Source organism: Larimichthys crocea, chromosome XV, assembly GCF_000972845.2.
Source record: "Larimichthys crocea isolate SSNF chromosome XV, L_crocea_2.0, whole genome shotgun sequence".
NCBI classification, from domain to species: domain Eukaryota; kingdom Metazoa; phylum Chordata; class Actinopteri; family Sciaenidae; genus Larimichthys; species Larimichthys crocea.
Window position 1 is genome coordinate 21,794,021 of NC_040025.1, and position 23,226 is coordinate 21,817,246.

General features: G+C 40.9%; 1 protein-coding gene across 1 annotated transcript; it reads left to right on the forward strand.

Annotated features, from left to right (window-relative positions):
* The first annotated feature begins 1,443 nt into the window (after positions 1 to 1,443).
* On the forward strand, positions 1,444 to 23,019 carry dnah12 (dynein, axonemal, heavy chain 12). The gene is made up of 74 exons (XM_019258556.2): positions 1,444 to 1,563; positions 1,727 to 1,957; positions 2,085 to 2,169; positions 2,258 to 2,284; positions 2,392 to 2,581; positions 2,695 to 2,764; positions 2,848 to 3,006; positions 3,085 to 3,280; positions 3,490 to 3,678; positions 3,782 to 3,935; positions 4,038 to 4,129; positions 4,234 to 4,412; positions 4,510 to 4,645; positions 4,743 to 4,868; positions 4,957 to 5,091; positions 5,321 to 5,514; positions 5,598 to 5,841; positions 5,952 to 6,137; positions 6,246 to 6,446; positions 6,551 to 6,745; positions 6,834 to 6,955; positions 7,043 to 7,178; positions 7,270 to 7,416; positions 7,555 to 7,674; positions 7,816 to 7,972; positions 8,083 to 8,255; positions 8,357 to 8,509; positions 8,601 to 8,840; positions 8,986 to 9,231; positions 9,366 to 9,485; positions 9,610 to 9,719; positions 9,841 to 10,024; positions 10,153 to 10,293; positions 10,383 to 10,466; positions 10,642 to 10,830; positions 10,961 to 11,080; positions 11,195 to 11,383; positions 11,472 to 11,623; positions 11,736 to 11,874; positions 11,997 to 12,163; positions 12,283 to 12,538; positions 12,653 to 12,949; positions 13,203 to 13,381; positions 13,592 to 13,784; positions 13,898 to 14,059; positions 14,154 to 14,348; positions 14,545 to 14,678; positions 14,763 to 14,925; positions 15,030 to 15,110; positions 15,216 to 15,392; positions 15,498 to 15,629; positions 15,749 to 15,838; positions 15,933 to 16,073; positions 16,165 to 16,406; positions 16,496 to 16,643; positions 16,752 to 16,897; positions 17,034 to 17,248; positions 17,334 to 17,526; positions 17,620 to 17,812; positions 17,916 to 18,088; positions 18,762 to 18,902; positions 19,008 to 19,166; positions 19,271 to 19,566; positions 19,659 to 19,912; positions 20,002 to 20,142; positions 20,236 to 20,373; positions 20,445 to 20,678; positions 20,781 to 20,969; positions 21,615 to 21,718; positions 21,811 to 22,015; positions 22,126 to 22,263; positions 22,372 to 22,463; positions 22,539 to 22,606; positions 22,722 to 23,019. The coding sequence occupies exons 2-74, from the start codon at positions 1,743 to 1,745 to the stop codon at positions 22,910 to 22,912; spliced, it is 11,922 nt and encodes a 3,973-aa protein (XP_019114101.1). The 5' UTR covers positions 1,444 to 1,563; positions 1,727 to 1,742; the 3' UTR covers positions 22,913 to 23,019.
* The last annotated feature ends 207 nt before the right edge of the window (positions 23,020 to 23,226 follow it).

The window sequence follows — 23,226 nt, forward strand, 5'->3', positions numbered from 1 at the left end:
TTAGACTCTCTCACTCACTCTCTCCCACACACACAAACTCACCATCTCTCACTCACTCACTCACTCTCTCTCTCTCTCTCTCTCACACACACACACACACACACACACACACACACACACACACACACACGCACGCACACACACACACACACACACACACACACACACACACACACACACACACACACACACACACAGTATATCCGCAGGTAGCTCCCCTTTTACAAAGTAATATTATTATCTTATACTATTATTAGATTATTTAATCAGCTAGACTGGATTAGTTAATATGGATACATCAATGTGTAAGCAGCCTTTTACTGTAGTAGCTGTCAATGTATTTTTAATAAATTGTAGTAATTTAATGAATTGTATTTACCCATTGAGTAGTTTAGCCCTGTGGTTTACAGGGGTCAGGGATTAATGTGGTAGGGAAGAAGAACAAATAGAAAGTTCTGCATACATGTTTACATGAACTCATGAACATTATGAATTCAGAATCCTTTTCACATGATGATTAACAACAGTTTATGTGTACTGCACAACTCAGCAGCTACAGTAGTCAGTGTTCAGTACATTAGACAGAAAGAGACCAAAGGGACCTCTAATGGTGGAATCATGTAATTGACCAAACAGTCAACTACGAAAAAGTAAAGTGGATTATTTCAATCATGCCTCTGATTTCTTAAATAGTGATTGAACATTTATGTTTTTTGTGTATTTACTGCACACTGTTAAATGTCTTTTTTTTTGTTCCACCAATACATTGACGAAGATGAGCCTGTTTGAGTATCACTCCTGTTCCAATAATTTTAATAATTTTGATATGTCATGTTTTGTATGTATCATCAATTAATTTGTCGATAATTTACTCAATAAATTTGGTGGTTGTTTAATCCATAAAATCTCAAAGCTCAAGGTGACTCCTTCAAATATCTCGTTTTGTCCACAACCAAGTATTCTGCCATGGAGGGCAAAAGAAACAAAAAAAATATTACATAAATGTTGTTGTTGTATTTGTATATATATTATGTTGCATTTTGTATGGAATAAAAACTTTGCTCTTAATACAATTTCATCTCAGAAAAGGTATTGCTACTGTGATACTGCTGCAGATGGTGCCCCTCTCTCAGTTTTATTGTTTTATTTGATGAAAACTATAAAGATGAAAATGATGATTTCAATTATTATGGAGGCATGCCACATATAACACACAGACCATAAGGATTTGAAATGCATTTGTCTAGCAGTAAACTTCCTTTCATCGCCATATTATAATATTGTTGTATTTATATCTGTTATATCTGTTGTATTTATCTGTATACACATTTCTTGTCTATTTCATGTCCTTTCAAGCTTTTATATTAGCTCGTAGATACTAGCAACAGGAATAAACACGACAAGCCCCGCCTCCCTCCCATGGTTACCATGTTTACCGTTTCCATGGTAACGACGCCGTTAACCTCAGTCTCCGCAGCGTCTTCAAAAACTTGTTTGAGTGAACTGACTTTAGCTATCATCAGCTAACTAACGAAAGCGAGAAGATATTGAATGAACGAACAGGTAAACCCAGACATGTCTTACTGTTATTGTTCTTATTATAACTTTTGAGTGAACTACTGCGACGTAACGTAACGTAAGCTAACTATAACTAGCTTAAGTTCGCCTAGCTTGAACTTACAACAACAGTTGTAACTTAGTTGTTTTTACTTCTGCTTCTTTTCAGTGGCTCGTTGCTTGGGATGGCTACCTCTCCTGGAGTTTTGAATGCCGCGGTGGCGAAGGGCATGTCAAAGATGCCAGCCTTGCCCCCGATTGAAGGCACGCAGCAGCGGGATGTGCTTGTTGCACAGACCGTCGCTGCAAAGGAGGAGATAGCGGAGAAGATAACGGTTCAACAGAAACTGCTCAAGCACAGACGGAGTAAAGTGCAACAAGAGCAACTCCATACGATAGTGTAGGTTTTCAGCTATGGCAGCTCTTCTTGTCAGCACTTCAATGATAGCCACACGAGAATGATCCCAGTAAATCATTAGGCAGGCCACTGGGTTTTCTGCATTGTGACAGTTTGTTTGTTATTACAGGGTGTCCAGAGCAATGGAGGCTTACAGGCAGAGCCAAGAGAGAGGAGTGCGCAGCCGATCACCAGAGCCACAGCTTCCACCTACTGTATGACATGATGATTATATCTACCTATGCACACATTTAAACATACATTTATATTGCACAATATAATGTTTCAATCGTTGCTTTACAGATGATTAGTGAGGAGCGAAAGCGTAGGGTAAGTTTGCGTTTTAGTTTTAAATTTGCACTGTGAGGAGACTAAACCCTATTTATATATTTGACACGTGTGACACCTCTCTTATTTTATTCTGGTCCTATTTGTAGATGAACTACATGTTCCTGAAGCAGTGTGTGGAGAAGCGCTCATTCGCTCCAATCCAGCAACAGTGGTTGCACTCCATTGATTCCCGCATCTCCCCTAAACTCAAGGAGGGCCCTGAGACAACTAAACTACTACAGGAGCTCTACAAGGAAGTCACTGATGACTTCCATAATGTGATTGTTAAGCACACAGGTATTTGCTGATAAATAGCCCATTACTTGTGTATGTATGTATGTCTATGTTTGCAGTGTAGATAGTTAATGCAGGTGAACCATGCCTCATTATGTCATACTCACCCCCTGTAGTGGACACAGTACTAAAGAATCCACAGAGTGAAGAAGCTACCTCAGGGAAACAGACAGCTACCCAGCCAAAGTGAGTATATAATGTATACACAATTAACATTGTAGTTTGTCTCTTTTAATGCACTTTTGTAAAATACATTCTGTTTTTTGCAGAATTCTTGATTTCTCCCAACCATGGCACGCTAGCTTTATCAAAAACCGCAAGAGGATAAAAACAAATTTGCATATTCTTCATCCGGTAATGCAAACTGTCTTGGAAATCGGCCAAATGACGTTTTCACCACTCATCCTGGTGGATCTTTCGTGGTGCAGGTGAGGAAGGAGAGCATGAAAGCAGCATGGCACTGATGAATATTTGCTCAGATTTGTTGTTTTTTTCTGTTGACTCAGGGCTTCAGGACCTGTGGACTGTAAGAGTCTGCAGAACAAAATAGCTGTTGAGTGTAAGAGGACAGAAGATCGTATCATGAATACCTGGTTCCCCAAAATCATCCACTTATTAACAAGTAAAGAGACACTCAGGGGAGTTAAAGAGGAAAAACTGGACTCCTTCTACGACTGTGCATTCACTCTCATCTCCAATCAGGTGAGAAAAGGCTGACTTGATTTTGGACTTGCACTCAGAAATATATTTATGATGTTATAATGTCCTAGATTGAATGGTTAGCAAGTCACCTATTAGAGACATTCATCAAAATACCATTAACAGACCATTAAAAGAGATACTGTAGCATCCACTGTATGTATTTACATTGATTACAAATTTAGACTCAAGAACATCTTTCTTCTTTCCAGTTGAAATCCCTGCTTCAGTCAAGTGTAGAGGAGTTTGTCAAGGTGTTTGATCCAAGCAATCGTCACCTGTTACCCCTTTTTCGTATGGCCTTGACATTTGATGATGAAAAGATGGAAATTTATCCCACCGTGCAAGATCTGGAGGCTGCTGTTTTTGAGATTCTGAATGCCATCACAAACACACTGCAGGTGAAGTTGAAAGCCATTTAAAGGGAAATTAAATCTTTATGGCGCATTTCCGTGTAAAAGTGTAATTTGAGCCAGTTTTGACATGTATGACGTTGATCCACAGAAAGTACAGACAGTCCAGTCATGGTTGGCACAAGCAGCGCCTTCGTTTGTGGATGCCAAGATGGCTGATCACATATATGCTTGGGCTCATGAAACCTTGAAGACTGCCATGTGCAAGAATCTAGAGGAACCCGACAAACATTTCCAGAACTATGGTGATCTCTTCTTAATTCAATAATTTCTTATTCTTTCTTACTCTCTTCACTCTACCTATTTTGTTTCCATTTATTGCTGACTTTTCTTCTTAATTTTTGTAGTCGACAACTATGACTGGCTAGTCAATGGAACTGCACAGGGTCGAGTGGAGAAGTTCATGGAAGAGGAGCACACTTTTGATGAATACACTAAGGTAAAAAAGCAGTAAGTTTAATTCATGCTTTGTATCTTAGAGACCTATTCTTGCCTTGTAATCCCTTTTCTGATGACAATGTGTAATCTTACTGCTTTTTAAAGCAAGTGGAGGAGTTTTGTGTTCTGTCAAAGGAGATTGTCAGCCTCCCAGCAAAAGCCCACTTCACAATGGTCCATCTGGACTGTGAAGAGCTGAAACAGGGGCTGGCCAACAAAGCCAAAAACTATGCAGAAATACTTCTGAAGAAAATGATCGCCAGCCACCGTGAACAAAATCTGCAGTGAGTCACTTCTCTGTAACATTCTTTGACAACACTGTCCCTCTGTGTTTAAAATGCTCCGATTTTTCTCACAATCCTTTTTTGTGTCTGTTCAAAGGATCTGCTCTGAATTTGAAACCATCAGAGAGAACGCTCTGAAAATACCAGAGAACACAGAGGACATGGCTCACATCATAGATGACATTAAGTTAACTAAGACAAAGCGTACTGCAGACCTTAATAAAAAAATTAAGGTGAATGTGATGATTGGTTCTCCCTGTTGCATTTTACACTCAAGCATATTGATTTCAGTATTCTTCTATCACTTCTAACATGATTGTCTTCTGACAGGACACCTATTCAAGACTGATCTACCTCCTGGATGTCCATATCATTGAGCCAGAGGATCTGGAGCTTAATTTGACTGTCTTTCTCTGGCCACAGAAAATCCTCCAAGTCTTTGACCTTAGTGAGGAGGTAATGCTCTTGTGTCTGCTGACAACAGTATATCATGGTTGTTTTGTTTAAAGGATGACCTGATTCTGACAGCTTTGTCATTTTCCAGATGATGCAGAAGGCCAAGCAGAAAGGTGAGCAGGAGCTGCTTGCTAAGAGAGAAAGATTAATGGTACAGCTGGAAAAGTTGGGACGCAGGATAGAGGAGTTCCCACATTGCTCTGAGCTGGATATGATGCAGCAGGTACAGTGTCATTAACACTTTCAGATAACCTTGTAGAAATCGTTTCGACATTTCATATTCACTTTTCTGCTAAGATCAATATGAGAAAAGAAGGTCAATACCACTCTCATATTTGTTTGTACAATACGAAGCTAAATCCAGCAGCAAATTAATTTAGTTAGCTTGGTTTTCTAGCAATATTGTTATATCAAATGGACATTAATACCCTTGTCATCACCTTTTTTGGCAGTATGTTACGGATGTCAGAACAGTTCAGAAACTTCTCCAGGAGGCTGAGAAGACAATTGCCCTCATCAACAAAGAAGAGGACTTTTTCAAATGGGACCCAACATTTTACCCAGAAGTTGAGGTCATCAAAGACAGTATTGAACTGTATCAGAAGCTGTTTGGATTTGTAGTGAAGTGGCAGCGCACAGAGAACAGGTCAGATTTCAGTTTGATGTGTGCTGTGTTCAAATATAAACACACAGTACCCTGTGATAACCTTTTATCTTCTTTGTGAATAGATGGATGAACGGTGCCTTTCAGGATCTAGATGGCGAGAGCATGGAAGTACATGTAGATGAGTTCTTTAGGGAGATCTTCAAGTTGCTGAAGTTTTTCCAACAAAAACAGGCTAAGGCTGAGCAAGAGATGGAAAAGATTGCTGGAAAAACTAGCCGACCACCTAGTGCGGATGCCTCAAAGAAGCAGGAAAGCCCCACAGTACTTTTGTGCTCCACTGTAATGAACCAGATCAAAGAATTCAAGGTATTGTATGTAACTGTCATTTCAAAAGGGCTCAGTAATGAAATCCTGTAGTACGTGAAGTCTTATTTTTTTATGCTAAATCATTATGTGCAATGCGTTTTTGTCAACAGGACCACATCCCTGTAGTGTCCATCTTGTGTAATCCAGGTATTAGAGCTCGCCACTGGGACCAGATGTCAGAGATAGTGGGGTATGACCTCACTCCTGACTCTGGTACTACACTACGCAAAGTCCTCAAACAAAACCTGGCTCCTTACCTGGAAGAGTTTGAGTCTATAAGCGCTGCTGCTAGTAAAGTGAGAACTCCTGAAGTTTTGTGTTTGCGTCTTCTTCAATTGATAAAAACCATAATACTGATGGTATTGATGTACTGATTGCTATGTACTGCTACTGTGTCTTCACAGGAGTTTTCCCTGGAGAAGGCTATGCAAACCATGATGCATATTTGGGATGGTATTTCTTTCCATCATCAACCTTACAGGGAGACTGGCGTGTCCATCCTGACCACTTTGGACGAGATTCAGACCATGCTAGATGACCAGATTGTGAAGACTCAGACTATGAGGGGTTCACCGTTCATCAAACCCTTTGAAAATGAGATCAAGGTTAGTTTTTGGACAACTAATGATGATTAGTTTTACCAGGTTGGAGTGATTTAAACTCTATCACCTGTCCTACAGAGATTTGACAGTTTGTTCTGTGTGATTAGATATGGGAGGAGCGTCTTCTTCGTATCCAGGAAACCATAGATGAATGGCTGAAGGTGCAGGCCCAGTGGCTTTATCTGGAGCCTATCTTCTCCTCTCAAGACATCATGCAGCAGATTCCAGAGGAGGGACGACTTTTCCAAACTGTTGACAAAAACTGGAAAGAGGTCATGAGGCACTGTGTTAAGGACCCTAAGGTAAAAAGTTATGGTAAACACATTATTCTGAAAGGAAGAAAATCTGAAAGATAAACTGTTTGTGTTAATTGATGATTTGTAATCATAGATTCTGCAAGCTACCTCACTGCCTGGTTTGCTAGAGAAACTGCAAGATTCTAACAACCTCCTGGACAGCATCATGAAAGGATTGAATGCCTATCTGGAGAAGAAACGTCTCTTTTTTCCACGGTAAACTGAAGATTTTACAGTTTTTCTTTTGTCCAATTATTTGTTAATATCACACATTTTGATACTTGCTACCAATGCTGTTGCCAGGTTCTTCTTCTTGTCCAATGATGAAATGCTGGAGATTCTGTCTGAGACCAAGGACCCACTGCGAGTGCAGCCCCATTTGAAGAAGTGCTTTGAGGGCATTTCCAAACTGGACTTCCTACCCAATCTGGACATCCAGGCAAGGCAGTCACACATATGTTGTATTGTTATTGTTACATGATACCTTGGTTGAATTAACTTTTGCTAAATTGCATACTGTTCTTGACCAGGCCATGTATAGTAGTGAGGGGGAGCGTGTTGAACTAATCCAACACATCTCCACATCTGAAGCCAAAGGAGCTGTGGAGAAGTGGTTGGTGCAAGTGGAGGATGTGATGATTCACAGTGTCAGAGATGTAGTGGCCCGGTCCAGGGTGGTGAGATCACTTTTACCTAAAATATACCTTAAATAATGCACAGTCTTTTGTTTACTGTAAAGTCACCATGTTGTGTATGGAGGATTTGAAGTTCTTCTTACTGTATGCATAAACATAAATATGCCATTGTACTGACAGGCCTACGCTGAGACTGCACGAAGCCAGTGGGTTAAGGAGTGGCCTGGGCAGGTGGTGCTCTGTACCTCTCAGATTTTCTGGACCTTGGAGGTTCATGAATCCATCAGAGCAGGGCCTGGTGTAGGTTTTTGCACAATTTTCATTGAAAGTTTCCTTGTTTTTTGTTGTTGACCTGACCTGAATTTTTCTTTTAATAAGCATGACACCGAAACATCACCTTGGGAAAAACTAAAATAGTAATTGGGCTTTTGATCTCTGTAGGGTTTAAAGAACTACTATCAGCAACTCCAGAATCAGCTGAATGAAATTGTGGAGCTGGTGAGAGGGAAACTGCCGAAACAAACACGGATCACTTTGGGAGCGCTGGTTACAATTGATGTCCATGCCAGGGATGTAGTCCAGGACCTTATTGAGAAAGGTACCTCATGGCACATAATGCAGAGTTGACTATAACAGAGCTGTGATTTAGTTTGTAAACAGCACCAAAAAAATCTTTAAAAATAAAATAATAAGTATGTTTTTTGACAGGTGTATCAAATGAAACAGACTTCCAGTGGCTTGCTCAGCTTCGTTACTACTGGAACAATGACAATGTTCGTGTGCGCATAATCAACTGTGATGTTAAGTACGCCTATGAATACCTGGGGAACTCACCACGACTCGTCATCACTCCACTGACTGACAGATGCTACAGAACCCTGGTAGAATATCTGACAAATAAGCTACTTGAACATGAATAATAATATGTCACTTTTAATTGGGTGTTTTAACAATGAAGTTCAACTCTCTTCATCTGTTTTAGATTGGGGCTTTCTACCTAAATTTGGGTGGTGCACCTGAGGGTCCAGCTGGAACAGGAAAGACTGAAACCACCAAAGATCTAGCCAAAGCTCTAGCAGTGCAGTGTGTGGTTTTCAACTGTTCTGATGGACTGGATTACCTCGCTATGGGCAAAGTGAAGTGAATTCATATTCTTAACTCTAATGCTATAGTTATGAATGCAAAAACAACATTTTTAACATGTACTTTGGTGCAATGTCTCATAGTTTTTTAAAGGTCTGGCTTCATCTGGTGCGTGGGCATGCTTTGATGAGTTCAACCGTATTGAGCTGGAGGTGCTCTCTGTAGTTGCCCAGCAGGTTCTCTGCATCCAGAGGGCCGTCGAGCTGAAGTTGGAGTACTTTGACTTTGAGGGGACCATGCTCAAACTCAATCCCAACTGCTTTGTATCCATCACAATGAACCCTGGCTATGCAGGACGCTCAGAACTCCCAGACAACCTCAAGGTCTTTAATTAGTGAACAAATTCTTGCCAACATCAAATTCACTGACATCACTGTTATGTGATGATAGTACTTTTACACTCCTTCAGTATAATGTAATATAATAGGAGTGTGAGACAACATCATTATCTTTCATTTCTCTGTGCAGGTGTTGTTTCGAACAGTGGCCATGATGGTCCCCAACTATGCACTGATTGCAGAGATCTCTCTGTATTCATATGGCTTCCTCAATGCCAAACCACTGTCAGTAAAGATCGTGATGACCTACAGGCTATGTTCAGAGCAGCTCTCCTCCCAATTCCATTATGATTATGGCATGAGGGCTGTCAAAGCTGTACTTGTGGCTGCAGGAAACCTTAAGCTGAAGTATCCTGATGCGAATGAAGACATACTGGTATTTGTGCTGAAATTAATGCATTTGCTAAACATTAGTCTTTAAAGTATGTCCTAATTGAGAACTTCTCTAGTTTGTCACTTGTTTTTTAATTTTTGACCCTTTTACTTTTTTCCACATGTTGTATTGTACAGCTCCTGAGGTCCATAAAGGATGTTAATGAGCCCAAGTTTCTGTCCCACGATATTCCGCTGTTCAATGGAATCACCAGCGATTTGTTCCCAGGCATCAAGCTTCCTGAGGCTGACTATCAGGTCAGATATTTTGTTGCCATTTAATCTTTTGCCCTAAATCTAATTATACCTGTGTATTTATAAATATTACCATGTATGTTATTATCAGTCATCATGAAGTTGAGTTTTTTCATATCCTTGGCAGCTGTTTCTGGAGGCTACTGAAGAGTGCTGTAAAAATCACAATGTACAGCCAACGCAGGTCTTCTTACAGAAGATAATCCAGTCCTACGAGATGATGATAGTCAGGCATGGGTATGTTGTATTTCTGTTTTACTGTGTTGAGTTATGGTATCCTGTTTAGTATATTTCCAGTTATACGATATTTCACATGACTGAGACATGGCGTGAAGGGAATTAAAATACGTTGTTTCAGGTTCATGTTGGTGGGAGAGCCTTTTGCTGGAAAGACCAAAGTGCTACATGTTCTGGCTGACACACTGACTCTCATGAATGAGAGGGGGTATGGTGAGGAGGAGAAGGTCATCTTCAGGACATTGAATCCCAAATCCATCACCATGGGACAGCTCTTTGGACAGTTTGACCTAGTTTCCCATGAGGTAGACCTGTATCTTTATTCTGTATCACAGATATATAAAAACTATGCATTTACAGTATTGATGTAGACTTTGGAAAAGGCCCTTTCTTCCTCTCAGTCTTTTCACTTTTTGTTTTTCCTTATTATTAGTGGACTGATGGGATTGTGGCTAACACGTTTCGTGAGTTTGCATCAGCTGACACACCAGACCGTAAATGGGTGGTGTTTGATGGTCCCATCGACACACTGTGGATTGAGAGCATGAACACTGTCCTGGATGACAACAAAAAGGTACAAAATACAAAGTAAAAATGTTTGCTAATTTATTTTTTTCTTCATTCACGTGACTATGATCTTTTTGCTTTACTCTTCCTCTACAGTTGTGTCTGATGAGTGGTGAGATCATCCAGATGTCCAATCAGATGAGTCTGATTTTTGAAGCAATGGATCTCTCACAGGCCTCTGTGAGTTAGATGTTTATCCTATCATAAAATTTAACAATTACTAGTTCATTTTAGTTTGAAATATTTAACAACATTTGATTAGCCAGTGAGACTTAACAACATACCTAGCTATATCTAGCTTCATTGACACGATGTAATTGAATTTTATTTTTTGGGTTATTTTCTCCCACTGCAGCCTGCCACAGTCAGTCGATGTGGTATGATCTACATGGAACCTTCTCAGTTGGGCTGGGAACCCTTAGTGATCTCCTGGATGAACACTCTTCCTGATGCTCTGCAGAGCCAGAACAACCGGTCCTTGCTGCTGGAGCTCTTCCACTGGCTACTGCCGCCTACCTTCAGAATGCTGCGTAAACACTGCAGAGTAAGTGACCCCAGGCCTTAAGACACAAATATTTAATATATAATAACATAAACGTTCAGAGGTTTTTGTTTATTTATATATAAAATGCAGAAGAATGTTTTGTCATACTGGATTATGTCTTTGTTTACAGGAAGTTGTTTCCACTAGCAACAGTAACACTGTGGTGTCCTTGTGTCGACTGTTTGAGATGCTGCTCACTGAACCTGTAAAGGCCAATCCTGGGGATAAAAATATTTCCACCTGGATCATGGTAAAAGGACTGAAGGACTGAAAAAGATTGCACCTCCATGCAAACATTGTTTTTGTATTTTACTTTCCACTTCTTTTTTTTGACACCTACCCTTTTTTTCCTTTATGTTTGCAGGCAGCTTTTGCGTTCTCCCTGGTGTGGTCTTTGGGTGGCAGCTGTGACACAGACAGCAGAGAGAAGTTCAGCGAGTTCTTTAGGATGATTGTATCAGGAAAGTCAGAGGAACATCCTATCCCTGCCACTGTGGGGAAATGGGAATGTCCAGTGGACGAGAAAGGCCTGGTGTATGACTATTCCTATGAGGTATTGTGTAATAACATCACTCAGAGTTGTTTCATTTTTGTTTAAATCAGTAATCTAACCCTAATTTATGCTCTAATCTCTTATTTAGTTTAAAGGAAAAGGCCGCTGGGTTCACTGGAATGATGCCATCAAGAATGTCGACCTTGGGGACAAAAACACCAAAGTTCAAGAGATCATTGTTCCCACCATAGACACAGTTCGCTACACCTACCTCATGGATCTTTGCATCAGCTATGGAGTGTCAGTAGTCTGAATGTATTGCCATAAATTATTGACTGACCGCTGGATTAATTGACATTTCTTCAGACAAAATGTATTTCTTGCAAAACCTTTCCAATGTTTCTCTGCTTAGGCCACTCCTGTTTGTCGGTCCTACTGGCACTGGGAAGTCAGTGTATGTGAAGGAGAAGCTGATGAACAACCTGGACAAAGGCCGCTATCTACCATTCTTTATCAACTTTTCAGCTCGCACTAGTGCCAACCAAACTCAGGTCAGCGTGTATGATGTGAAAGAATGTCCTGGATTGCTAGGAAAACTGTATTATCTAAACAAACCAAAAAGCATAATTCTTTTAATTTAGAATCATTTCTTTTGTATTTATTGGTTCTTCAGAATATCATCATGTCCAGATTAGATAAGAGAAGGAAGGGAGTGTTTGGGCCTCCTATGGGAAAGAAGTGTGTCATCTTTGTAGATGACATGAACATGCCTGCCCTGGAACAGTTTGGAGCGCAGCCTCCTGTGGAGCTTCTTCGGCAGTATATAGACCATGAAAACTGGTATGAATCATCTACCATTAGATGCGTATTTCATATCAAAACTAGATATGTAGCTGACTTAATGTACTAAATTAGAGATGCTTGTTTAGTGAACACCTTATTTTCTTATGCTCTGGTAGGTATGACCTGAAGGATACCTCCAAGATCTCTCTTGTGGATCTCCAGCTCATCTCAGCTATGGGTCCCCCTGGTGGTGGTAGGAATGCTGTGACATCCCGCTTCCTGCGGCACTTCAACATTTTTAGTATTAACGCCTTCAGTGATGACACCATGGTTCGCATTTTCTCCAGCGTGGTGACGTTCTATCTCAAAAACAATCAGTTCCCACCTGAATATTTTACTGTTGGCAACCAAATAGTGACAGCTACAATGGAAGTGAGTCCTCCAAAACACAGTGACATTACATTAACTATTCAAATGAGCACATGGATGATGTGGATGGATTCTCCAGTGCTTTAATTCTTTGTGTGTATGCTTATAATTTCCAAGGTGTATAAGAAAGCCATGGAGAACTTGCTTCCAACTCCAGCTAAGTCTCACTACACCTTCAACCTACGGGACTTCTCACGTGTTATCCAAGGTTGCCTGCTGCTGAAGAAGGAGTCTCTAGAGAACAAACGCACTATGATATGCTTGTTTGTCCACGAGGTCTTCCGTGTCTACTATGACCGTCTGGTTGATGACAAAGATCGAGCATGGCTTTTTCAGCTGATGAACAGCATCCTTAAAGATCATTTCAAAGAGTCATTTGACCAGGTGTTTGATCACCTGAAACAAGGCAGTAAAGTAAGTCGAGATGCATTTATATTTGTTGATGTGTTATGTGTTTTATTATTCCGTAAGCTGCTTTGGCCTGTTATCACCCCTTGCTACCAAGGATCAAAAAAGATTTGATATATTTTTCGGAATGTATTGTCTACTAGAAAATGAAACATCCATATAAACATACAACCTCTATTTGTGCTCTACTAATAAAATATGTAAATATGAAGCTAATAGAAAAATCTCTGTGATTTAATTTGTGCCATAAATTTCTCAGCTGGTTGAGGAAGACATGCGAAATCTCCTGTTTGGTGACTACATGAACCCTGACCTGGAGGACGATGAGCGCTTGTACACTGAGGTACACTCAATGGAAAGCTTCGCTCAAGTGGTGCAGTCATGTCTTGATGAATACAACCAAATGAACAAGAATCGCATGAACCTCGTCATCTTCCGGTAAACAGCTTTGGTGTTATGGAGTCACTGTACAAAACACACCGTAAAAATACTGATCTTAATTTCATATTAAATACTAAAATCACACAATTTACATACAACCAAATGATTTGACCTTTTGTGCAGTTAAGTGAATGAATTTATGTTTTAATAAATTTGTCTTTGCAAGGGTATATGATTAACTAAGAAAAGAATGTCTGCATGATGTAGCTATGTCCTGGAGCACCTGTCTCGTATCAGCCGTGTGTTGAAGCAGCCAGGAGGCAATGCGCTGCTAGTGGGAGTGGGAGGCAGCGGACGTCAGTCAATCACCCGTCTGGCCACATCCATGGCCCACATGACTATGTTCCAGCCTGAGATCTCTAAGAGCTATGGCATAACTGAGTGGAGAGACGACCTGAAGGTCAGCTGTATGGTTTGGAACAGACTTCTTTGTCCTGTCAATCTGATGCTCATGATGTTTTGATCTCTGGTTGTGATTCTTTTTTTTCAAACCTGCTCTTCCTTATGCTTTAGATGCTCCTGAAAAATGCTGGGGTGAAAGGTCAGAAGACAGTGTTCTTGCTAACTGACGCTCAGATCAAAGATGAGGCTTTTCTTGAAGATGTGGACAGCGTCCTGAACACAGGGGAGGTGCCCAACCTGTTTGCAATAGACGAGAAGCAAGAGATCATGGAGGTAGCCTGTCACAAACTGTATGTGTACCCTTATACCTTGCATAAAGGCAGTCTTAATTTATGTTTAATGCTACTCTTCATCTCTCATTCTCCAGACAGTACGTCCCATTGCGCAGGCTGGTAATAAGAATTTGGAGTTGAGTCCTTTGACCCTATTTGCTTTCTTCGTGGCACGCTGTAGAGAAAACCTACACATTGTTGTGGCTTTCAGTCCTATTGGAGATGCCTTTCGAAATCGCCTGCGCCAATTTCCATCTCTTATCAACTGTTGTACCATTGACTGGTTCCAGGTACTGTGTTTGTAGTTTGTATTTCATCTTTAGAAAAAAAATATACACAGTAAACACTCAAAACTGTCTATGTATGTATTTGTGTGTCAGACAGTTAATCATCAGTACTCCCTGGGACAGAAATGACAACATAGGTATAGGTTATATGTGTCTTTACTGCTATCCTCACCATCCTTTCTTCTCTCTGCCCTGACAGCCGTGGCCAGAGGAGGCTCTTGAGCGCGTAGCCAACTCCTTCCTGGAGTCACTGGAGATGAGTGAGAATGAGAGGCATGAGGTCATACACATCTGCAAAACATTCCATACCTCTGCCAAACAGCTCTCAGAGAGGTATGACACAGTTATTTATAACTTTTATATACAAAGGTAAAGTACATTTGTAAGCTCTTAATTACTTTGTTATTTTCATTGCAGATTCCTCTCTGAGCTAGGTCGCCATAATTATGTGACACCCACATCTTACCTGGAGCTGATAGCAGCTTTCCGTCTGCTACTCACTCAGAAAAGAGATACAGTCATGAAAGCAAAACAGAGGTATACTAACGGTCTGGATAAACTAGCCTTTGCTGAATCTCAGGTACATGCAGCAACATCGTTTTTGTTGCTATTATGCATATTTTTAAAATTACAACATGTTCAGCGTAGCTTTACACAGCTCATTTTAACAATGTTTCTGTGCAGGTTGGTGAGATGAAACAAGAACTTGTAGACCTGCAGCCCAAACTGGAACAGGCAAAGATAGACAACACCAAAATGATGAAGGTGAATACATTTCAAATCTTCCTTCAGCCTCAGCATCAACCTAGAGTATATGTACCAGTATATTTAAAAATACTGAACGTAATCGTTTAATGTGATGACTTTCAGGTGATTGAGGTGGAGTCTGTAGAGGTGGAAGCCAAAAGTAAAGTTGTGCGTGTTGATGAGGAGGCAGCAACTATTAAAGCCAATGAGGCTCAGGCTTTGAAGAATGAGTGTGAAAGTGACTTGGCTGAGGCCATCCCTGCCCTGGAGGCTGCTCTTTCAGCCTTGGATACTTTGAAGGTGAGGACACTTCAATCCCTTTGCTACATGGTACCAAAGTTTAGCTGCTCATACTATTGCAGATTCAGCAGCTGAGTGAGTTGAGCTTTGCCTGTTTCGTTTCAGCCCTCTGATGTCACAATTGTGAAGTCGATGAAAAATCCTCCTTCGGGGGTGAAGCTTGTGATGTCAGCTGTGTGTGTAATGAAGGAGATAAAGCCGGATAAGATAGCTGACCCAGCTGGGACTGGAAAAAAGGTTAGAGTGAAGAAAAAAATGAATGCTGCTACTTATTTTTAGCCCCTGAAAACATTGTTGACAAAAACATTGCAAATTTTAAGTAATATCTCATTGACTAACATGTTTTCTTTGTCTAGGTTTTTGACTACTGGGGTCCAAGCAAGAAACTACTGGGTGATATGAACTTTTTACGAGATTTACGAGAGTATGACAAGGACAATATTCCTGTGAGTGTCAGGAAAACTGCATTCTTTTATACATTTATGATTTAACACTTACACATATTTTGTTCTAACCAACTCCTCTTTTTCTTAACTGCAGGTCCCTGTGATGCAAAAAATCCGTAGTGAATATATGACTAATCCTGACTTTGACCCCAGTATTGTGGCAAAGGCATCCTCTGCAGCAGAGGGTCTGTGCAAGTGGATCAAAGCAATGGAGGTGTATGACAGGGTGGCCAAGGTGCAGTGTTTCTGGCTTTGAATATATTTTTTTTGTCCTGATAATACACTGACAGCTATTCTTTGAGCTCAACCACTTTCTTCGGTTTTAGGTTGTGGCTCCTAAGAAGGCCAATCTCGCAGAGGCACAGGAGTCTCTGGCTACTACAATGGCCCTGCTGGACGGGAAGAGAGCTGAGCTAAAGGAGGTCGAGGACCGCTTGGCTGCTCTTGAAAAAACGTTTGAGGAGAAGACAGAGGAAAAGGCGCAGTTGGAGTTCCAGGTGGATTTGTGTGCCAGGAAGTTAGAGAGGGCTGAGAAACTCATTGGTGGCCTGGGCGGAGAGAAAACCAGGTTGGGATGATGCAGATAAATATTCTGTTCTTTATTATTTCCTGCAAACAAGCTCATTACAATATGCCACTGACTATGAATTCATGTAGATGGTCTAAGGCAGCAGATGACCTGCAGAACACGTACGACAACCTGACTGGCGATGTTCTCATCTCTGCTGGTGTCATCGCATACCTGGGGGCCTTCACTGCTGGCTTTAGACAGGACTGCACCAAGTCATGGACTAAACTCTGCCAAGTAACAGTCCTACGATTTTTTTGTGTTTAGATTTTTTGGTCACTTTCTTTGAATTCACCCTTTTTAATGTTTTATTATGTTTCTTTTCACCTGCCTTAATATCTCTAGTCTAAGAACATCCCATCATCAGATGACTTCTCTGTCAGTAAAACCCTGGGTGATCCCATTAAGATCAGAGCTTGGAACATTGCAGGCCTTCCCAGTGACTCTTTCTCAATTGATAATGGTGTCATTGTCAGTAATTCACGTCGATGGTGAGTGCTTATTTCTGAAATTATTTCTCACTATGTATTTATCAAATATATGCAGTTTTTGGTCAAATGCAAAAGAAAGGAAAGATGTTCAGTGCAATTCAACCTAAGAATTATGTTCATATTCGTGTTCTTGTAGGCCCTTGATGATTGACCCTCAGGGTCAGGCCAACAAATGGGTGAAGAATTCAGAGAAAGACAAAAACCTGAGTGTAATTAAGCTAACAGACTCAGACTACATGAGAACTTTGGAAAACTGTATCCAGTTTGGAACACCTTTGCTGCTGGAAAATGTAGGAGAGGAGCTGGACCCCTCACTGGAACCACTGCTGCTCAAGCAAATTTTCAAACAAGGTGCTGTGAATGTGAGAAGGCTGCCAAGGGGGAAAATTGAAAACTTTCGAAACTTTTCAGTTCATTATTTTTTTGTTTCACTTAGGCGGTGTGGATTGCATCAGGCTTGGGGAGAGTGTGATCGAGTACTCCTGTGATTTCCGTTTCTACATCACTACTAAGCTGAGAAACCCACACTACCTACCAGAACTGGCCACTAAGGTGTCCCTGCTCAATTTCATGATCACTCCAGAGGGCCTAGAGGACCAGCTGCTGGGGATTGTGGTTGCCAAGGAGAGGTACCACTCATAAAATGGTTATGTTGGTATCCGAATGAAAATGTTTCTTATCACTCCCTTTACAGTATTGTTTCTGATTTCTCTGGTTTACAGGCCAGAACTGGAAGAGGAGAGAAATGCACTAATAGTGCAATCAGCTGATAATAAGAGACAGCTCAAGGAAATTGAGGACAAGATCCTGGAGACACTGCAGTCCTCTGAGGGGAATATCCTGGAGGATGAGAGTGCCATTCAAATTCTAGACTCTGCAAAGATCATGTCCAATGAGATTACCAAGAAACAGCAGGTGTGCATAATGCACAAATAACTCAGTAAATTTGTCCTGGAGTGTGAATATAATGGGCCTAATATTAGATAATCCAACTTCCTACTGCTTACATTATTTTCAGATTGCAGAGAAAACAGAAATCAAGATAGCGGAGTCTAGAGAGGGTTACAGAGCCATTGCCAAGCATTCCTCCATTCTGTTCTTCAGCATTGCTGATCTGACCAACATAGACCCGATGTACCAGTACTCTCTCAGCTGGTTTGTCAACCTCTACATTAACTCTATTCATGACAGGTGAGTGACATGAAGTGTATACTGTTGTGTCCCAAAAGAGGTAATGCACTGAGACAAATCTGCTGGGACTTCGTGGCTGTATAAAAAAAAAACTGCATGAGCACAAGTCTGAGTGTCACCCAGGAGTCACAAACTTGACGAAAGGGAGGTTTATTACAGCAGCTCACTCAGTTTCTATTTGAATGTTAAGCACTTGTTTTGTCAGATTTAGAAGAAATTTGTGTAATCACTCATGGTGCACATGGTGTCATTTTCTCCAAATCATCAGTCATTTAACTGTTTTCTGAAAAAAGTTAAATCAGTAAAGCACACATAAAAGACAGTTACCATGCCATTTATGATTATGAATATGGACGAATGAAAAAAAATAAAAAAAGAATTATACAGCAGCTGCAAGCAGGAGGGATCAAATGTCTTTTTTTTTTTACTTGCACAGCAGCAGATGTGCCTTGTACACACAGGAAATGTGCATTTTTGTACTGTTACATCACAAGTAGCAACTGTAGAGATTATAAGGATGTTTCACTATACTCTACACATATTTGACTGTATTAGGGCCAACTGGTGTCAAGAGACTAAGACCATTACACATTCAGCAAAGATTTAGCTACATTTTGAAAGTCTGTGTCTGTGTTCATCTGAAGCTTCCTATGTTTTCTCTTTCATTCAATAGTAACAAGTCCAAGATCCTTGAGAGGAGGCTTCGATACCTCATTGATCACTTCACCTATAACCTGTACTGTAACGTCTGTCGCTCTCTATTTGAGAGAGACAAACTCCTCTTTTCCTTCCTCCTCTGCTGCAATCTACTCCTGTAAGTGTTAAAGTTACGGATTAGATTGTTAGAATTTCAGCTTTTAACAACATGCTCATGAAAATAATGTAAATTTTATATTGTTTATCTTCTATTTCCACTCAGAGCAAAAGAGGAAATCGAATACTCTGACTTCATGTTCTTGTTGACCGGAGGAGTGGGCTTGCAGAACACCATTGCTAACCCTGACCCCAAATGGCTACAAGACAAGAGCTGGGATGAGATCTGTAGAGCCAGTGACCTGTCGGGTTTACAAGGATTCAAGTAAAAAGCATCACTCACTCAACCATTTTTTTTCTTTTTTTACTACTTGTGTCTTTTACTCCACTGTCCTGTTTGTCATTATAAACTTGACCAATGATCCACAGAGAGGATTTCATCAAAAATCCAGAAGACTTCAAGCCTATTTATGACAGCAAAGAGCCATGCAATGTCCCCCTGCCTGCTCCATGGTGTGAACGACTCAATGAGCTGCAGAAGATGATCATTGTTCGCTGTCTAAGGCCAGATAAGATAGTGCCAGCTGTGACCAAATACGTGACTAGCAAGCTGGGGAAGAAGTTTGTCCAGCCCCCTCCCTTTGATCTGAGCAAGAGCTACATGGATTCCAACTGCACTATCCCACTTGTGTTTGTGCTGTCTCCAGGAGCTGATCCCATGGCTAGTAAGCCTGTATAGTATAATATGAGTGACTGTCACGATTTCATATAATGCTACCTCTGCAAAATCATTAGAATTAACATAATCCCTCTACAGGTTTACTGAAGTTTGCCAGTGACAAGAACATGGGTGATTCCAAATTCCAGTCCATCTCTCTGGGACAGGGACAGGGTCCCATTGCTGCCAAAATGATATCCACTGCTATGGGGGATGGGACATGGGTGTGTTTGCAGAACTGTCACCTGGCCGTCTCCTGGATGTCCACCCTAGAGAAAATCTGTGAAGACTTCAGTCCAGCGACATGCCACCCGGATTTCCGCCTTTGGCTTACAAGCTACCCTTCATCCAAGGTAAAGCTCATTGTATTTAATTCAGCGCATGTCTATAGATTAATAAAGAAGCCAGATAGTGCTAAAGAAAAACATCTTTCTGACATCAGTTTCCAGTGACCATCCTCCAGAATGGGGTGAAAATGACAAACGAGCCCCCTACAGGACTCCGACTCAACCTGCTACAGTCCTACTTGTCAGATCCTATTTCTGACTCAAACTTCTTCAATAACTGTTCAGATAAAGAGCTGGTGAGTTTGGGGGAAGGACATTTTGTATGTGACAGGAATTTGAATTTATTTCTCCATTATTTATATCACATGTCTCTTGGATTTCTCTTTTAGATTTGGGAGAAGCTCCTGTATGGGCTGTGCTTCTTCCATGCTCTTGTTCAGGAGAGGAAGAAGTTTGGTCCACTGGGCTGGAATATTCCCTACGGCTTCAATGAGTCTGACCTACGTATCAGCATCAGACAGCTACAGGTATTCATTCAGTGAGCACATTTCTAAATCACGAGAATCTGAAATCCATTTAATTTGCTGTTTTTCTTTAGCTGTTCGTTAATGAATATGATGAAGTACCCTTCGAGGCCATAACTTATCTGACTGGCGAGTGTAACTACGGTGGCCGTGTGACAGACGACTGGGATAGGCGGCTCCTGATGACCATCTTGGCTGACTTCTACAACAAGGACGTCATTGACAAACCTCGCTACCCTTTCTCACCTAGTGGCGAATACTATGCCCCACCTAAATCTGTCTACGAGGACTACATTGCATTTATCAATGTAAACACAGAGATAACACACATAAAGAACATACATTTATATTGGTTTGTTTTCTTTTTTTATGATGTTCATCTGAGTAGCGATATCTTTTTTGTGTTCTAGGAGCTTCCCTTCAGCCAACATCCAGAGGTGTTTGGGATGCATGAGAATGTGGACATTTCTAAAGATCTCCAGCAGACAAAGCTTCTGTTTGATTCACTGCTACTCACCCAGGGTGGAGGAGCAAAGGGAGGGGCTAGCTCTGGGAGTGACAGCACGCTGTATGACATAGCAAATGACATCCTTACTAAGGTACTAATGAAATCTCTTCATTTTGCAATTTTTAGTCATGTTAGCTGCAGGGTTGGTCGGCCCATTTTTGGTCCAGACACAAACTATTGCATGGATTGTCACGAAATTGTATGCAGAGATTCATTGTCCCCAGACGTTGAATCCTACTGTGTCACCAGTGTGTTAAAGGTTTCACTTATCCTATGAAATATCTCAATATCTACTTGATGATTTGGCAGTAAATCTTATACAGACATTCATTTATAGAAACATACAAACAATGTATTCTAATGATTCTGCTAAGCCTCTAGTGCAATAGATGAAGTTGACATTTGTGGTTTTGAATCAAATGTCTCTATCTATTCGATGGATTTCAAATGTCCATGTCAATGTTTTTTCTAGTAGTGCCGTCATCAGGTCAATATGTTACTTAATATTACAATATTTGCAATTCCAGTGATATTCTATTCAGCCTCACCTGTATTTGTGTTAATTGCTAATTATGTTGGCATAGTAAACATTTTACCTGCTAAACATCAGCATGTTTATTATATAGCATTGTCATTGTGAACCTGTTAGCATGACATGTTAGCATTTCGCTCAACACACTGTTAAGTGTGTGCCATGCATTGTATATTTATCATCAGACTTGCTTATTTTCCACAGCTTCCAACTAATTTCGACACAGAAGCAGCTCTCCTGAAGTTCCCAGTGCTGTACGAGGAGAGTATGAACACCGTGCTCGTCCAAGAGATGGAGCGCTACAACACGTATGGACAAACACCTCAGTGCTGAACTTTGAAACATTGGCACATCATCACCTATTTTACACAAATGAACTTCTGTTCATGCTCTTTCTCAGGCTGTGCAGTACGATCCGTTTGAGTCTACAGAACCTGCTGAAGGCCATCAAGGGTTTGGTGGTGATGGATGCAGAATTGGAGGCAGTTGCAGGCAGTTTAATAGTGGGCAAGGTCCCAGAGAAATGGGCCAAGCGCTCTTACCCAAGCCTCAAGCCTTTGGGCAGCTATATTACTGACTTTCTCTCAAGGCTCAAGTTTTTGCAGGTGAGAATGCTAAATAAATCATTTGGATGAACAGGAGAAATGGCTATGAGTATATGAAAGTTTTGTTGAGTTTGTTACTCCACTTATATTTTCACTTCATGTGTCTGCAGGATTGGTACGACAGCAGTAAACCCAGCGTGTTCTGGTTGTCTGGCTTCTTCTTCACCCAGGCCTTTCTAACTGGGGCTATGCAGAACTACGCCAGGAAATACCATATCCCTATTGACCTGCTGGGCTTTGATTTTGAGGTCAAAAGATACACACTTTGTGATCCCTCTGTCTCCACTTCAAAGATCTTCCCATGCCCTTAAGACTATACTCATCTGTTGTTTTGTTTTCATGATTCTATCTTGCAGGTTCTTCCTATTGATGAGTCAGACACATCACCTGAGGATGGTGTCTACGTTAATGGAATGTTTCTGGATGGAGCTCGATGGGACAAAGAAAGGTAGAGGAAGAGTTTTAGTTGTAAGTGATGTATTATAAAGTGCAAGTTGACTACTGTTTATCTCCCTGTCATCAGTGGAGTTCTGGCCGAGCAGCATCCCAAAGTCCTATTTGACGTGATGCCCATCATCTGGATAAAACCCAGTAAGTATTACTGTGATTACTCATGTACACTGCCAAATAAAATGTATGTTATTAATGTTTTCAAGTGTCTATTTCAAACTTTCTTTCTTCCTTTGCCTCTTTCTTTCTTGTGCAGCTCAAAAGAACATCAACGAGCCCGAGAAGCTGTTTGTTTGCCCTCTTTACAAGACCAGTGAGAGGAAGGGCACCCTCTCGACCACAGGACACTCCACCAATTTTGTCATTTCCATGATGTTGCCTACTAGCAGGCTCCCTCAGCACTGGATCAAGCGCGGTGTGGCCATGCTCTGCCAGCTTGATGACTGAAATCAGACAACAAACTGTTTAAGATGCAAGCACCTTACTGTGAAACATTGATGCACTTTGATACATTTTTGATCCACAATGCAAAATTAAACAGAACATCTGTTGTAACCAACTCTGGGTGTTATGTGTGTATGTGTTTCAAAACTATGGGTTGATATGGAGAGCCTCTGAGAAAGAGCTGAAGGCCGAATCACATACAGCTTAGCCTTTGATAACATTTAACGCGTTTTAACCAGTATGTAAACATTCTATCTATCAAAAAAGATAGTACTATCACACTCTGCACAGACCAAATGCAGTATAATATAAGGAAG

What these genes read in the sequence shown, in the direction of transcription:
- dnah12 (XM_019258556.2), top strand. Translation starts at nt 1,743, where the DNA reads ATGGCTACCTCTCCTGGAGTTTTGAATGCCGCGGTGGCGAAGGGCATG. An exon ending in ACTGTGTTAAGGACCCTAAG is followed by an intron (nt 6,746 to 6,833) that starts GTAAAAAGTTAT and finishes TTGTAATCATAG; the next exon opens with ATTCTGCAAGCTACCTCACT. An exon ending in CAGCCTTGGATACTTTGAAG is followed by an intron (nt 15,393 to 15,497) that starts GTGAGGACACTT and finishes GTTTCGTTTCAG; the next exon opens with CCCTCTGATGTCACAATTGT.